This window comes from Salmo salar, chromosome ssa16 (assembly GCF_905237065.1).
Source record: "Salmo salar chromosome ssa16, Ssal_v3.1, whole genome shotgun sequence".
Lineage (NCBI taxonomy): Eukaryota > Metazoa > Chordata > Actinopteri > Salmoniformes > Salmonidae > Salmo > Salmo salar.
In genome coordinates, this window is record NC_059457.1 from 26,720,367 (window position 1) to 26,738,123 (window position 17,757).

The 17,757-nt window shown below is 44.0% G+C and overlaps 1 protein-coding gene across 1 annotated transcript in view; it reads right to left on the minus strand.

Annotated features, from left to right (window-relative positions):
- LOC106573469 (RNA polymerase II elongation factor ELL2) overlaps nt 1–17,757 on the minus strand; it is a 48,323-nt gene that overhangs the window by 27,943 nt on the left and 2,623 nt on the right. Inside the window, exon 2 of the mRNA XM_014148550.2 lies at nt 13,213–13,260. Coding sequence (XP_014004025.2) covers nt 13,213–13,260 — 48 coding nt within the window. The remainder of the gene's footprint in view (nt 1–13,212; nt 13,261–17,757) is intronic.

Genomic DNA, 17,757 nt, shown 5'->3' on the forward strand with positions numbered 1-17,757 from the left:
CAAAGGATGAGCCTTACATTGGTCATCAATTAGGCTACACATTTAATTGGAGAGCAAAACAGGGTAAATAGGAAGACTGAGGTCATTGACATTACATATGAGTCAACTACTCGGGGTGACAGCCAGGCACTCTCTAGGCATAGCATATCACTTTTCCAAACTAATTCCAAACTACATCAGCACACATCTTGAAAGCTGTGCCGTGGCTCTATTCTCATCGATTACACAGTATTTACTCTGTGGTTGCTAACTGAATGCTGTGTCCTTACACAGCAATTAAGTTCATCAGCTTGCACTCGCTCTTCCCAGCTCCAGCCTGGTAGAAAACAGTGTGTACTATACCTTCTATCAAAAAAGAAAGAAATATTTCTATGGAAAACACTTTCCCTTCTTTTGTCTTAAACATAAAGCCTAAAAGAGATTGTGTGCTTGATGTGAGCATGTAAGACTCCTTTCTCCACACCAATATTCTCTGACCGCTATGCTCAAATAACCCAAGATAATTCTGTACGCACTGTGCACAAAAAGTATTGAAATATTTTTTTAAAATTTTTTATCAAAATGTGTTTTTGGGGCAGAAATGCCTTCTGGAACATATGATCTTTAACGTGCCTTAATATCAAACGTGTATGCCATCTGTAAATATGAATACAATTGTTAAATTACAAGCATAGTTGGTTTAGCCATGGAAAAAGTCAGCAACCTTCTCGCTAGCCATGATTGGCTGAGATAATGAGTTGGCTGGACATGCCGAGAGAGGAGTTCGGATTGGTCTGCCATGTAGCACACTTGTCTATAATATGAGCTGGTCAGTATGTGTAGGTAGTTTCTAATGTTTTTTGAAAGATGTCACGTAGTAGAAATGTTACGTGTATGATCTGTGTACACACACACACACACACACACACACACACACACACACACTCGGGAGAGGCGAAGGTGGAGAGCCGTACGTCCTCCGAAACACAACCCAGCCAAGCCGCACTGCTTCTTTACACAATGCCCGCTTAACCTGGCAGCCAGCCGCACCAATGTGTTGGAGGAAACACCGTACACCTGGCAACCGTGTATTGCGCCCGGCCCACCACAGGAGTCGCTAGAGCGCGATGGGACAAGTTAATCCCTGCCGGCCAAACCCTCCCCTAACCCGGGCGACGCTGGGCCAATTGTGCACCGCCCCATGGGTCTCCCGGATCGCGGCCGGCTGCGACAGAGCCTGGACTCAAACCAGGATCTCTAGTGGCACAGCTAGCACTGCGCCACTCGGGAGGCCTGTGTAGTAATATTATTTGTATCTCAGAGCCATTTGCATTGGTAGTTACAGCCTAATGTTAGCTGGTTAGCTACCTGCAGATTCATGCAGGGTAGTAACATTATGAGCTGGGATTATAGCTCATTATTTAGCTAGCTACATGTCTAAACAAAAGACTCCACTATGCAAGTAACTATTTCAATAGAATGTTTATGGATGTCACTGCAACAACTGTCGATAGCCAGAGCGAATTTACCAGCTACGTCTATCTACTCCAATATCAGAGCACTCTTGTCTGAGTGTAACAGAGCGCAGAATAACTGACAAATTCACCAACGCTCAACACCAGTTGAATATGGCCGGTGTCAGTAAGTGTTAGCAAAAAAAGCGTGACTAAATTGTTGCCAGCGATACAGTTGCAGTCACCAATGCTCTGGATAACATAAAAACAGCCTAACCAGCTCTGCTAGGGTGAGTAAAAAAATGGTCAGAGTGAGCCATTCTCTCATTTGTATCTGGACGTAGCTAGCAAGCTAGCCAACGTTAGCTTAGGGTGCTTGACTGCTGCTGTTAGGTCAGAACGCTCAGATCAACCCTACTCCTCGGCAAGAGTGTCCAGTGGGCACTCCGAGAGCGAAATGTTCTGAATTTAAGAACGGCCAATCTGACAACGCTCAGAATTTACGAACGCCCAGAGCACACTCTGGCACTCCAGATTACATTTATTAACACATCCATAGTATAAACCAGCCTTTAGTCTTGAAATCTTTGGTTCTTTTGTCCATAGCCTCACACGTGAATCCTTAAAGAGATGGGTGGGGCTAAAGCTGAAGAGGGTGTGAACGATGCTGAATGGGTGTAGACAAAGAAGAGCTCTCCAGTAGGAACCAAAATATTCAAGGGACATTTTCTCAAAAGTGAGGTTACAAGTTTAATCAACTTTCAAAGGAGAATTTCTTTCCCATTGTTCCTCAACTGTAGTGTATGATATACCATTTTCTAGCCCCGAGTCTACTTTTATCCAATGTAAAATAAAAAAATAAAAACACCATTACAAATTTTCCTACGTAAGACCGAATCGAGCCAGTCGGTCACATTTAAGTGTATATTGTATATTAATAATATTACATTGTATCTGCAACTTTTCCACATACCACTTGGCCAAATTTGTTTAATCTGCTAGCAATATTGATATTTAAAAAAATTTAATGTAAAAAAACTATAATAATTAAATAAAATCTCTGGCCTGGACCCCTTTCTGTACCTCCACAGATCCTACATTGGGAACCACTGCTTGTATCAACCTTGCAGCAATGCTGTTTTGATGTTATTGCTTTGGAACAACACACAGTTATGTAATGAGTACTTAAAAAAAAAAAAATTATCTCCCCAGAAGGTGATTAGAGTAAATGTAATCTAGAAGTGTATTTGTTAGTGGACCAACGAGATACACACACACACACACTTTAATTGAACCTTTATTTAACTAGGCAAGTCAGTTAAGAAAATCACAATGACGGCTTACCGGGGAACAGGGGGTTAACTGCCTTATTCAGGGACAGAACGACAGATTTTGACCTTGTCAGCTCGGGATTCGATCCAGCAACCTTTCGGTTACTGGCCCAACGATCTAACCACTAGGCAACCTGTATTGATATGAGAATGAGCTTGACCCTCCGCTGTTCAAGCCATAAAACTGACCTAAATAAGCCACTGGTTAAGCCAATAACCCAGGCCACGTGGGACCTCCTACGTCCCAAAGTGGCAACCTCTAGTCAGCTGTTGGAACAGTGAGGCTGATATCCTGGCCTTAGACATAGGGACTTATGTCTCTCTACCTAGGTGATAGTATCCTACTGTACTGTCCAGAGATCCCCTGGAATCCAACAGACCCACAGGGAGCAATGGGGCCCTAAACCAGTTAATGAAATGGCCTAAAAACCTACTTTCACAAAATGGCCAATTAAAAAAACACAGGAAGTCATTAACTAACAGGTATTGCCGTGTACTTGAACACATTGGGTGCCGACTGCCCTTTCATTCCAGCTGAAATGGACAGTTTTGTTGATGCTGAGCCTGTGCCCTAGATTCAGAGGACAAAATAAAAGGGACAGAGCAATAGATGGTCCACAGAATGATTATCACTTCTTTTGACCCAGCATGATCACTGACTGACTGAATTAGAAATTGTTTCCAAATCATCTGAAAATAAGTCACTTTCACTTCCCTAGTGGTCTCAGACTAGGGTGAGATGGCTAACACAAAAAGGGCTCCATGTAATATTTCCCTTTTATTATGAGCACTAAGACAAACAGAGGACAGTCAGTGGGCCTTGAAACAGCCTCTTTAGCTTAACTGTGGAAAGTGATTGATTCCAAGCTGACTGGTAGAATGCACAGTGCCTGGGGCAGATGTGGCAGGCAGGACTCTAGCTGTCACAAATGCCCAGTCATGCAGTACAGCCAAAAGCAGTTTCTGTAGCGTGTAGCCAATAAACAGCTTCTCTTTCAACACCCCCCCCCCACCCCTTCTTCCACTGAACTCCACAGCGAGCTTTGCACCCCCCCCCCCAAATCACCCTCAGCGCTCTTAATAGCACCCAACACACAAGCCAACTATCGCAACACAAAGCACGAGGCAGCCCACAAAGCCATGGACACTTTTGATATCAAACTGACCATTAGTTATGTTGACCTATATCTGTCCAGCCCTTCAGATGAAGTGGTGGGGAAGGATTCCACTAATGTCTGCTTCAGGTTTCCACTAATTAACTGTCATCAACCAAAAAAGCATCAAGTAAATAGGAGCAACAGAAGAGCCATGCCTTCAGGACCTATTACCTCAAGACACTGTCTGAAGTGGTAGCGGTCTTGACCAAAACGCCAAGCAACAAGTCAGAGGCGCTCCAGAAGTAGGTCAAGGCAGATAGCACTGCAATGGAGAATGATTTCTTACAAATGGAGATGCTGATAAACAGCTTGGCTGCCCCCAGGCGAGAGCACAGCTCAGGATTTACAGTCTTAGCTGTGCAATCACCCCCCCCCTCCAGAACCCCATACCACATCCCCCTCAGTCACTATGCGCCTTTGGTTCGAGGCAAGCAGCAAGCCCCCCCCTCCAGCCAAGCGTTAGAATCACCCCCCCCCCCCCATCCCCGCCACCATGCACACATCATATTCTAATTCTAGTCACTGTTACTCAGGTCAGTCCATTCTGAAGTTGACCCCGTTTTATCCACAGCTTCCTTCTCCACCCTCATAACCATATGTCATTAGTTCCCAGCTCTATGCTCCTGGCTCATGGGGGAGCTGCTCCTGGTTCCTTTCAGCCCATACATTGCCTTACGTATTCCCTTATCTCACCTCATTTGCTCACTTTGTTATAGACTTATTTTTCTACTATATTATTGACTGTATGTTTGTTTTACTCCATGTGTAACTCTGTTGTATGTGTCAAACTGCTTGCTTTATCTTGGCCAGGTCGCAATTGTAAATGAGAACTTGTTCTCAACTTGCCTACCTGGTTAAATAAAGGTGAAATAAATAAATAAAATAAAATGTGACGATTAAGGGCCCCCAAAATGAGGCATTCCAGTTAAAAGCGCTGTCTGAGCACACAGGGGTCATCCTTGACTTGCTACCTGCAACTTATTTTCTCTCTCTCTCATCTTCGGATTACATTTCCCAGGACAGTTGTTCATGCTAGAGGGTTTTCGAACAAACAATCAAAAGAAAAGGAAAACAAAAGCTTAGGCCTACATTTTGTAGGCTTTTGTGTGCGTACAAAAAAAAAAGTAGTATCTATAAAAATGTTCATCACAAAAATGCTGTTGAAATATTTATAATTTTTAGAATGTCATTCAATTATTTGTGGGCTCCCATTTCCAAACTGACAGAAATCTACCATGACTTTTCCCCTCATCCCAATCTTTTGCAGAACCACAACCCACATTGACAGGTAAGTCTAATATCAGTGTGAATAACAGAGGTGTGTAATTCCATAGAACTGACGACACAGGGCAGGACGGCTGTACCATGAAGCGGCCCTTTCCATCCCTGATTAAGCCAGGGGAGTCCCACACTTCCGCAAGTCACATGGAAGGACAAAGGTCAAACATCTCCTAAGCTACGCTGCAGCTGAGGTCGCATGCCACACTTCAACCAAACATCAGCTGTCAATGCCTCCAACTAACTTACTAGGCCAACATGGGAAAGTAATCACTATTTAGCATTCCCTAACTGCAGGAATTAGGCTTCACCCTTCGGGTCTGTACTCTTAAGATATTTTATCTGCCCATTCCTAAAGGGACATTTGAAATATATAGTAAGCTATGCCATATTACACCAAATGTATATTGTTCAAATCATTGTACAATATCTCATGACAAGACAAGTTACATTTTTTTGTGAGAATGGATAACATATGCAAATTATTCTAAAAACTCCCCAGCAGAACAAATGGAAGTCACTGTGCTAGTGTACCATCAGGCAAGTGGTAGGTCAGTCAGCTTTGCCCAGTAGTGTCCATCCTGTGAGCTGAACTTGGCAGTCGGACAGTTAGTGTCATCCTTGCCAAATGGCATCAGATCGACAATCCTCAGCACCTTGTCAGAAGAGCCTCTCTTCAGGGTGCCCGGGCAGATACAATAGCCCCCTCTGTGGCCCGGGCCCAGGCACATCTGCTGCAGCCTGCACACGGCCGGGGCCGGACGGCTCTGTGTGTTTGGAGATGTCAAATACTTTCAGGCTGTCGTAAGGTATGAACTGGACAGGAACGGAACAACTTGGCGTGGGTTCTGCCGTTAGAGAAGGACCAAGGGCACCCTCACTGGTGTCCATGAAAAATTCCCCCTTACACGCACAGACAACATTCACACCATTTAGTATTTATCACCTTTAATAATGCTCTTCTCCTGCCTTTAGTTTGGTGGCAGATGAGGAAAGGGTTCTTGCAAAGAGATTTTTTCCTACAGCTAACCACACATCTGCTAGGAAAGATGAAGTATTTTTTGGTGATGTTTTTTCTTCTTGGGTCTGTAGACGTAAGCGGACAGGCAGAGATCCCAGCTCTTGTATTTAGCATGGCAGCACAGTGATGAGAGCAAGCGCCTAGATATACAAACGTGATTTACTATAGTCTGTGCTTCCTGCCTCTGTCTCTGTCTGTACTGACACTGCTGGCCATTGTCCTCTCACCCCAGTCTGCCTCGGTCTGTACTGACACTGCTGGCCATTGTCCTCTCACCCCAGTCTGCCTCGGTCTGTACTGACACTGCTGGCCATTGTCCTCTCACCCCAGTCTGCCTCGGTCTGTACTGACACTGCTGGCCATTGTCCTCTCATCTCAGTCTGCCTCGGTCTGTACTGACACTGCTGGCCATTGTCCTCTCATCTCAGTCTGCCTCAGTCTGTACTGACACTGCTGGCCATTGTCCTCTCATCTCAGTCTGCCTCAGTCTGTACTGACACTGCTGGCCATTGTCCTCTCATCTCAGTCTGCCTCGGTCTGTACTGACACTGCTGGCCATTGTCCTCTCACCTCAGTCTGCCTCGGTCTGTACTGACACTGCTGGCCATTGTCCTCTCATCTCAGTCTGCTCAGTCATGGCTGCTGCTGTGAGCTGCCTGTCTTTTGTTCTTGCATCTTCCCCCACACAGCTGAGTGCAATGGCCCGTCGGCCCGCCTGGATTATTCATGAACAGCATGGACGTGTGGTTGGCGGGCGGGCGGGAGAGGGGGACAGCACTGTCACGGTGTGGCTCCCCGCTCAGCTCGTGCATGAGGGATAGCACTCCACAGTCCCCGCTTTCCTCTCCCTCTGGAATGTGGTCAACACTAAAGCATCCCAGCGAAGGGACAAACAGAACAGAGAAAACTAGTCTAGGAGGAGGGGAATGGGTAAGAGCTGGTGCAAAAAGCATTCCCTCTCTGCATCTCTTCACAAACAGCCATACGCACACGCTGGATCCATGTGTACTATGGGGAAACACTGCTAAGACATTCACAAAGAAAGGCAACGTTTTTCCTCTGGAGGCTCCACACAGAGCTATTGGTCAAAAAGGAAAAGAAAGCTTACAAGTGGCATTTAAAAAGGAAGGCATAATTCCAGTGACACATGCAGACAACTATAGAAGGAAACACAGGCAGACGATGCCTCAGGGAATATTCATATTAATTCCTGCTCTCCACAATCCTCCCACTGTTTACCGTATGATCAATGACTCTGTGGTGACTCATAGATTGTGAATACAATGCGTGAGATCACCTCTCCTTTAAAATAAGGCTTTTAGTGGGGCTGGCTTTTTGTTCCTGTGCTTCAAGTCAGCCTGACCGTTGAGGGGGTTGGTAGAGAAAGACTGAAGATCCACAGAGAGGAGGAGTGGGGCTCTGAAGGGGGTTGTGAGGGGAGTAGGGGGTGGGCAATTGTTGTGGCTACAACATCCCCCAAGGTATTGGCTCTTATGCCAAGCTAAATTTGCCTTCTCCAAGAGAGGCTGGGCTAATCTGTCAACCTCAGCAAACACATGGGTCACCAACTCACCCCCTCCCCTCAACATCCCCTCTCCTCCCAGCAGTGTTCCTGTCTGAGTGGATACACAGATAGGGGGGTGGAGAACACTGATGGCAGGCTTCATAGACAGCCCATTTCAACATTAGATGCAGACACTTTTCCACTGGTTACTATAGTTACAGTGTTTGAGGATTATGTAGGCCCATGTCTCTACATAAGGCTTGGGGGGGAGGGGCCCGTATGTGCTGTGTGATGTCATGTTTTAATCAATTGTTTAATTACAGTGATCATGACCAACTTTAAGAATGATCCAAATACGCCCTTTACCGGACCTTGATTCCAAACAGTCGGTAATCCTTTAACAATTCCCAGATTGTAACATGGGAAAGTACATCCAAATCTGATTAATTTACACAGAGCCTCAGAGAAACAAGACAAAATGGAAAACATGCACCGAGCTGTGACGTGGAAACCCAGGGTGAGCAGATAAGCCTTGCCTAGTGCATGACAAACAAACACTCATAAACCATCACATGCCCAAACACACACAAAACATAGAGTGAAACCTCAGTATACACCAAAGTCCTCTTTGCACACAGAGTATCTCTCCCACTGTCAATGTGGTAAAGATTATCTTAGACTGTTATTCTTCTTTAGGTTAAACAATAGCTCAGTCTGTAGTACTCTAGTGATTTGAGCCCTAAAAGAACACAAACTACACACTGCAGACAAACTCTGCCCTTTGACCATTCCACTTCCCTAACCATGTTTGTTTACCGGGGCAGCGTTGCATGTATCCTGTTGTGCTGCATTTTTAAATGGCGGAAAAATAATGGATGTGGGAGGAGTTCAGGAAAAGCAACCATTGCAGATAGCCGAACAACCAACCAGACGAACAGAAAGAATGGAGGAACAGAGGCTTGCTCTTTCTTACATCACATACTGCTTTCAACTCTCGGTGATGGACGTTTTGTAGCACTAGTGCTTTCAGTGATGTTAATACCCTTCAAAAAGGTAACTTCTGGGTCAATCCTTACTGGTTTACAGAATGGTGAGGCATCTTCCATGAATGGGATTAGATCCAACAGGATCTCAATGGTCTAGCCTATTCTTGTGATATCATTTAAATAGCCATCATGATCCCAGTTAGATGTACTAAGCATTTGCTAAATTGGCAAGACGTCTCACAGACGTATTTAGAATGCCTACATTCTAAATCGATTATATGTCGGCCAGGCATTCTATTCTGATGTCTCGGCGAAGTCTTGCCAATGTGCAAACACTCTCCAAACTACATATTCCCCACGCATTTTGATACTTCGGCCAAAAAGGTGTGCGTGCTTTTTGGGATATTCCTAACACTGTTATTGGAATGTAAGGAGAACACCAAGACTGTACAAGTATAAACAATTGGGGGCTGGGTGTTTCAATCAATCTTTCTAATACATCTTTGACCTGTGCTAATAAACAAAATGGTTGAGCTAATACTGTATGTGAGCAGCGCTACAACAACATCCTGGAACCGATAGTCATCCTGGTGAGGATACCACACACTGAGGCTGTGCCAGGCCAGACAGATCAGTGCTGCTGGGAATCAACGGTCTCACTTCAACGCGCCAAACAATCAAAACTCTGTACCTTCAGTTCCACATCAGTGTTAAGTTACATGTTTAATTGCTACACAAAAACGAGCTAAAATATCAGAGGAGCTTGCTAAAGAAAGAGAGCCAGTCTTCCCTGGACTGGGAGATGTCTCATGATGCTTGTCCCTCCGATATGTGATCCCAAAATGGGGCCAACAGCTTTGCCAGTCAAAACAGTGGGCCTCAGACACGCAGGGCACGCAGGGCTTTTTGCCTAGCCTGACACATCTGGATGAATAGAGCGGCGTGTGCCCTTTCAGGCACACGTGGGACGACTCCCCCAACCTCTGGCTGAGCCACTGGGAAAGGACCTTGCTCTAACCGCATTCCTCTTATTGTTATTCTAATTAGTGTTCGGGAAAAAAATACTGACTGACAGGCGTGCACACACACACACAGAGCAAGAGCTCATTTGCAGTGAGAAAGGGAGGCGGAGCGCTCTGGGTGGGGGTAGATGTCTCCCAAGCCAAGGCACGGGCTGAAACGGCACAATAATCTGGGGGGCAGACGGGAGGGAGGGGGCAGCTAGCTGAGCCTTCACACACAGTCGTCATGAGAAGATCTCTGGGAAGAATGCTCCCTTCCTCTACTCTCCTCCTCTAAGCAACAGCCAGTCTTCAGTTCGATAATATCTGGATGGTCTGCCCAGCAGCTATGTATATCAACTCTTATATGCAAGGTATTCCCCATATCTGGAGGGGGATGAGATCACCATCAATGTGACACACAACACAGAAAGAGACTGCTATGCAATATATAGCCCAGACAGATTATAGAGCACACACGTTTTTAAAACTGTGGCTGTACCACTGTATTATGGCATTTCTGGCAAGAGCAGAGATCCCATTTTGAGGGCATACTGTACCAGCAAAACAATGCCTAACCCAGATCCTTTCTCTAGTTCTTATTTGGGAAGCTGAGTGGGAAGCAAAACAGGAATCTCATCATTTGCAAGAAGATTTCTGGAGGCAAACAGGAAAGTGATCACACTGCAGGATTATGTGAGAATTCTAGCGCCGCTCAACAGAGGCATGAGGAAATAGTGTGCCAACCTAATCCAAAAATCAACACTATCTAATCTCACAAATTGCAATATCCCTACAATGAATGAATTAATTGTCACCATATGGCACAAATACTGTAACAGGGCTCATTGGACAGAACTCTTGCTAATAAATACAGCTGCTACCTTAGGTGTGAAAAACAACTGGAAAATCACACTGTTCATTTGTGTACATGCACTCGACACGAGAGCTGGATAATATGTCCAATGCTGTAAAAACGCAGTTATTTTTATTTATTTAAAAATCACCACATGTCCTATAATTGGAGACCAAAGAGAGCTAAGGGCTAATAAAGGATTCCATTTCTACTAAGCAGACATAAAACATGCCAGCTAAAAGACTGCTTTGCCAGCACTAAAGGAAAATAAGCACTAGGATGTGAAATTCCAGACCATGAGAACCCAAACCTACACTGAATAATTTCCTAGATCCCAAGTGACGATTTCAAAGTAATCCAGACCTGAATTCCTTTTAGACTGAGAGCTTTTGTGAAATGTGAAAAGAATTTCACATAACCCTCGCCTTCACAATTATTTCTTTACAGTTGCGTCACCCGCTCCACTTTTAATTTGTTAGCTTACATGACAAGGTTGTTATTTCTTTAACCACTGCAACTGAAAGCTCTTTACTGATCAAGCTTTTCAATTTTCTTCCCTTCAAAAACATTCTGAATATGACAAGGGTAGCTAGTTGTTATGAGCAAATGGTTCCAACCTTATCACTGGGGGACACAATGTGGGCACTTGTCAAGCATGAGTGACTACACATCACCAGGTGATACATAGTTGGCCACATAGCCAGAAGAAATCCGTGTGTCAACCACAGCATGGCATTGCTTGATATGGGGACTAACTCCTAACACCAAAGGTGTTGGAGAGAGGCCAGCAGAGTGGTTATGGGAATTCCCTTGGCTTAGTGGCACTGGAAATGGAAATGTGACTTGAGATAGCAAGCCCTGAGACAAGAGCAGGAATTGTTTGAACTCGTAGGGCACGTCTAAGAGGACACTGCCACCTGTCACAAGAATCACGCCTCTCTTCACCCACTTCATCTAGGCTAGTAGGTTTTGTAATATGTTGCTCTAGATGAGATGGGCAAGGACACTTTACTGTACTGTTGTAAGGCACCTTAGAGCCCACTGGTCCCCCCCTGTCTGGTGTACTCCTCCAGTCTGCCATGTTCACCAGCATCCTCCCCCCCACCAGTAACAGCTTAATCTGCTCTCCCTCCAACGGCTGCAGATAGCTCATTAATGCCCAATCGGCCTGCGCAGGGGGGCGCTGTCAGAGGGGGAGGGAGCCTATACTTGAATTCCGCCAAAGCAATTTGAATATGTAATGTGCCAACAAATATATAATCACAAAATCCTATTCAGTGATTAAAGCACAGTTCAATTACACACTAAACAGAACGACTGACGTTGCCTATCCGTATTCATCTCGTGTGTTTTGCATATGTTCAATTACACTCGCTGGTTTGCATATGCCTTAGATAGGTTTGTTTTTACCTAAGCTACATTCTGTATCAGAGTACTTTATTATTTTCTGATGAAGCGCCATAAAGAACAGTGCAGACAGAGGGAGAACAATTCCATGGCTGCCATAGCATCCCCCTTTCCTCATCTCGGCTCTTTCATGTCTACACAGAGACAACAGGCGTGGAGACATGGGGCTCCCTGGGGTTCACCAACTCCCCAACCTCCTCCCCCTCTCCAAACAAAGCCTTTCCAGTTGCCAGCCTGACCCAGTAACCTGGCTAGCAGCCTGAGGGTATGGTGTACCCTCTCTTAGGGCCCGTGTGAGCGCACAGGCCAGCATTTGTGTACAGAGCGAAGTCACTTTCGTCAATGCAATCGGCTCTTGCAGGGATTAGAGCAGCTCCTTTTAGACAGGGCTGATTGTGTGGTAAATGTGCAGTAGGCTAGCAGGCAGCGCTGGGGAGGCTGCTCTAGTGCCCCGGCTAATCTGGTTGGACACAGGCATCTTTCTTTACTGCGGTTTCACAGGAATGTCTTCTCCATTTCACTGCCAAGTGTTTCTGTAGGTGATGTACTAGCTCTGACTACACTCAGCATCAAGGATAACATGACACACAGCTACATTCAAACAAACCTGCATTGCAGTATTTATGCATTTGCAATATTACCCTTTTCCCCCGTAGCCAGATACAAATCACAAACATGGTCCTGGAATATTGCAAAAATACCAGCTATATGCTTCCAGTTTTCAGAATGACTGGCAGTACTGTACTTGTGTAAATAAAGACTCTGTATAAACATCGCTGTGGCAGGACCGATTAAATCCTGTTCTAAATCTAACATGGAAAGAGCTACCTGAAACATAAACCTTAACTCACATGCCACAAATGCAAAGGGAGGCCACATTAAACACTGATAGTCTCTTTGCGAGGCAGTCAAGCTTTTAATGTATTTATAATGACAAATATGAGAACTGCTCCATTCTACTATATATCCCTGTAAGGCAACAATAACCACCAGCTGAAGAATAGAACAATATCCTCACAATATGTACAATCTAATCAGGCAGGCCTTCAGGGTTTAGTCAGTGGATGCACATGCATGCAACTGAACTGCCCTCCTGTTTCAAGCCATTGGTTTTGGATCTCGTGAAAAATGCAGCGGAAAAGCGGTTGCGAGTGCTGCCTGTACGGCAAATCAGAACTAATTAAAACATTTCATTTCTAAAGCTTTAGAAAGGGTGTGCAAAAACACATTCATCTTACCCCCTGGCTCCCCTTGAAGCAAACTGCTGGCTGATTTGGTAAGGATCCCTGGGAAGGAGGAGAGAAATGGGGAAAGTGGTTAGCATTTAATGTAACAGACTCAAGCATTGCAGGTAAAATACAATTGATCCTAAAACACATCAGGTAACATTTAAAATGTTGAATGGAAATATTGTTATTTCATATCTGGTCAAGATATGCTAGCAAATACCTTTCTGCAATTGCACGCTCAACACTGTCAATTTCTCACACAGCAATCACCCTTTATTCATCAAGCTAACAATGTATTACAGCAGTACTACTTAGTTCAATTAGACCAGTGGGGAAAATTATACCCATTAGCCAACTATCACAATAATTAGAGTTTCCTATCGCTTATTTGCCCCAATGACCAGCGTACAACTTCTTAAGTGTTAATTCAATAATAAAATGTGCTCTTAAGGCTTTGTGAGTGTGCTCATATCCATGGCCCCTCGCCAGTATCATGGTTCTATACGGCCAGATCCACAGATCAAGGGGCTTCACTGCTAATCTGCACTGGAATGCGTCTGATTAATCAATCTAGAGCACAGAAACCTTGTTTCACTCAATCAGTTCTCACAGTCAATTGAAAATTGGGGACGGGGACGGGGGGGGCGAGAGAGGCGTATCAACGGAAAAGCCTCATCACAAAGCTTTTAGTGTAAAATCCCTAATCATTTTCTCAGCTGATTACTAATTGTACCTTCGTTTACAAGTGGGCTACATTTGATCAGCCCTTTGTATTGTGACTTGCACAAACCTGTCGTTCATGTCCAAAGCTGTCCCCCAAAGAAGCCTTTATCTAACCGTTTCAGGAGTTCCTCAACAGTCAAGCATCAGTACCTTCATATGACTAGAATGTAACATTGAAGAGAACAATTTTTTTTTTTTTAACTGTTCTCTTCTCTCTGAGGTACTCCTAGCGATGGTACAGGGTCAAGAGATAAGAGCCACTATCTAAAAGTTACAGCTGCAGCCATGGTCAACAGGCCTGTTTATCTATTATAGATGGTTTTGGGAGAGGTCATCATGCTTCTTTCTTTCCCTCTGGTCATTGCTTAATTGGCCTACAGCGCACGTTGTATTTTAAAGTGTAGGCTTATTAGAGATCCATTTCTTTTCATGGTGTCAGAGTTGCAGGATAAACAACATTAACAGAGGTTAGGGGCTGGCACTTTGCTCCTATAGTCGGAGTGAAACCCATAACGACCAGACGTGACCACCTTTGCTGCTTTTCGACTGTAACACCAGTGTTACACTAGAGCAAAGCACTTAACCCTAATTTCTCCGCCATTGATAATGACAGACCCTGGCCGTGAGGGGGGGGGGGGGGGGGGGGTTGTGGTATGCAAAAACAAATATCCTGAAATAGGACAAAATATAAGCACCCAAATTATTTTTTAAAACATTTGGGGAATGTGTGTATACAATCTGATGTTATACTAGGGAAGTTGTGTTTGTATCTAGGGCTGACAGTGAAGACCGGTGAAGAGCAGAATCAACAACCTCTGGATAATCAAAACAGTTGCTTTGTGAGAAGGTGTTAACCGTTGAAGGAGTGCACCAGTCTGCTGAATGAGGAATATGATCAGGGCTCTAAAGTCCACCCCTTTTGGTCACATATGCTCCAAAATATTTTTCTGTGAGAACTGCCATTTTAGTTAAATAACAAAATATTGCTAGGTAGTTAGCCAGCTCTAGGTCGGCTGTACCTGCGCCAAACCCCCAGTATTTCTCATTTTCTCTCTAGTTTGTTCTCCATCTTTAAAAAAAAATGGTAAGCTAACATGTTGTCAGCACTTTTATTTCCATGACTGATCAAAACAAGTTCTCGTGGCTCTCTCATGTCCCTCTGCAGCAGATGAGCAACTTCAGTATTTTGGCGAGTAATTTGTTTGGAGCATCGAATTGCAATAAAATGTCAGTGTCGAATCGCAATACATATTGAATAGTGAGAATTGCAAAACATAATCGTATCGGCACCTAAGTATCGTGATAATATCTTGTCTTCAGGTACCTGGCAATTTCCAGCCCTAATTATTAGAGAAACAAATTGTTCAAAAGATATGACCTAAATGTAGGCCTTACATATTTTTTTTTGCACAGTGGTGGGCCGCATTTATACATTCATAAACCATGTCGCGGGCCGTTCTAAAACTGCTCGTGGGCCGCTAACCATTTGTTTACACCTTGTTCGGTTAGCTAGCTGACAACAATAGGAAAATGGTGCTTTTACACAATGTAGAAACCTAATATTCCACAGATGACTAATTTCATTAACAGGTATGTGTGTCAACATTTTAGGTTATAATAAACAATGTCTAAAGGGTTTTTCGTTTCTAAGGCACAGCATGTGCTTCAAAAAAATAGCTAGAGTTCATATAGGCTTTATCTCAGTCAATGTCAAAATCAGCTTTTGTGGTGCTCCTAAATTTTGTTGTGCTCCTAACTTTAAATTGGGAGTACTACATTTTGTTGTGCTCCGAACTTTAAATTGGGAGTACCAGTGCTACACAGATGGAAACCAGTATCTTTGACTTAGTCATCTATTGTCATCTTCAAAGTTTTGGCATTTTCCATAAATTGTGGCCACAAATCCGCCACAGAAACAGTAATAAGATGAACCTCCGGTAATATGGATAACTACTGAAAGGTTTAGAGACATGCGTTTACTACATTGTAATGGACACGGTGCAACCCTTGTTGCCTGGTAAGTGGACTGAGAACACATTCTCATTTACAGCAACAACCTGGGTAATAGTTACAGGGAAGATAGGCTGCTGGTATGTGGGCTGCTGGCAGGCTTTGGCTGCAGTATAGCAAAGCCAAATCAGCCAGTGCTCACGGTTCTCACAGAGGAAGTGAAATGATAGGCTACAATGAGACTTTGCCCATGATGCACTCCGCAAATCACATGTAACAACACCCTGAGCGCATCAGACACAAAACACCAATACAAATGTAACAGCACAAAAAAATTAAAAAATTCATAAACAAGTTCCTTCAAATGTCTTTCGCAGGTGCCTTTCATTACAGGACAGACACTTCTAGTTTCTAGCTGCACAAATCAAAGCAGTGGAGCGTGTAGTGAAGTAAAACACTGGTAAAAAAAACATTTATCTTGACAGGGGGGGCAGATATGCAAAATGCAACTATGAAAATTACGATAATTTTTCTGATAAAGTAGCGGTGCAAAAACATTAGTTTACATCCCCCATTTTAATTTGCTCCACGGCTCAGGCGGCCAAGTGGACTCAAGGCTGTTTGGCTCAGCTCAGTCGCAAAGAGGAAGAACTTTGCAGCTGTTTTTGATTAAGAAACAATGCCATGCTCAGGGGTGGTAAGGAAACACACAACAATGACACGGATTTCTACAAAATGTCCCACTTCGGATTTCCCACTTCAATTCCAAATTAGCGCAACTGGCTGCAAGATGGCCCTATTATTCATTTTACGTCGTTTGTCATCTTACGCCCAAATGTAATGTATTCTGTCGGCAATCTCTCATGTCCTCCATGGACCGGCTCGTACATAAAACATCCCCCTGCAAAGGCGTCAGTTTCCTCAACTCGATTTATGGCTCGTCGGTGGAATTTTTTATTTTTTTAATATTTCTGCTGTCTTAAGAAAAAACAAACATTTTCCACAACTGTTTTTGGATTTTCCGACAACTTCTGGATGTTTCCCGCCACGTCAGTCTGTTGTTCACTCCTGGCTGAGCTTGCACCACAACATCAGGAAGTAGCATTAGCCACCCTAGCACGGTGATGGAAAATAGTGTTTTATTAGACAGTACTAATATTTTCCCTGTTTTGCCTCCCACCGACAAGCCATTAAATCAAGTTAATGAATAAACCGATGCACCTTTAAAGCCTGAATGGAGGCTGTTGTGTACGAGGTCCATGGGGACACGAGTGTATTACCAGCTGGGTTGAATGCGTCGACGCATAGAAGTAATACATCAGGAAGAACTACGCCCTCTAGAGGTCTTGGCGCTAAAGCCCAACTATATCATACTTTGACTAAAACGATGACTTATTGACTTACAGTAACTTGTTGTGCAACATCATGGGTAAGGTCCGGGCATCGCGTTTCAGTCAAAAAAAAGTGAATTTCCGCTGTGGTGGCACTTTAAAAACACAAAACAATTATTAACCTGAGTTGAAGAGCAACAGTATATAGTCTGTGACGTGAACAGCAAAAGCGGTGAAGGAGAAGCGCCCTTCTCAAATTGAACAGTAATCTGCACTACTCTGTCAACAAGGCAGCATGGTGCACCATCTGGAAACATGCATCATATCTTTTCCATCAAATATACACTACGGTTCAAAAGTTTTGGGTCACTTAGAAATGTCCTTGTTTTTGAAAGAAAAGCTATTTTTTTTGTCCATTAAAATAGCATCAAATTGATCAGAAATACAGTGTAGACATTGTTAATGTTGTAAATGACTATTGTAGCTGCAAACGGCTGATTTTTAATCGAATATCTACATCGGCGTGGAGACGCCCATTTCAGCAACCATC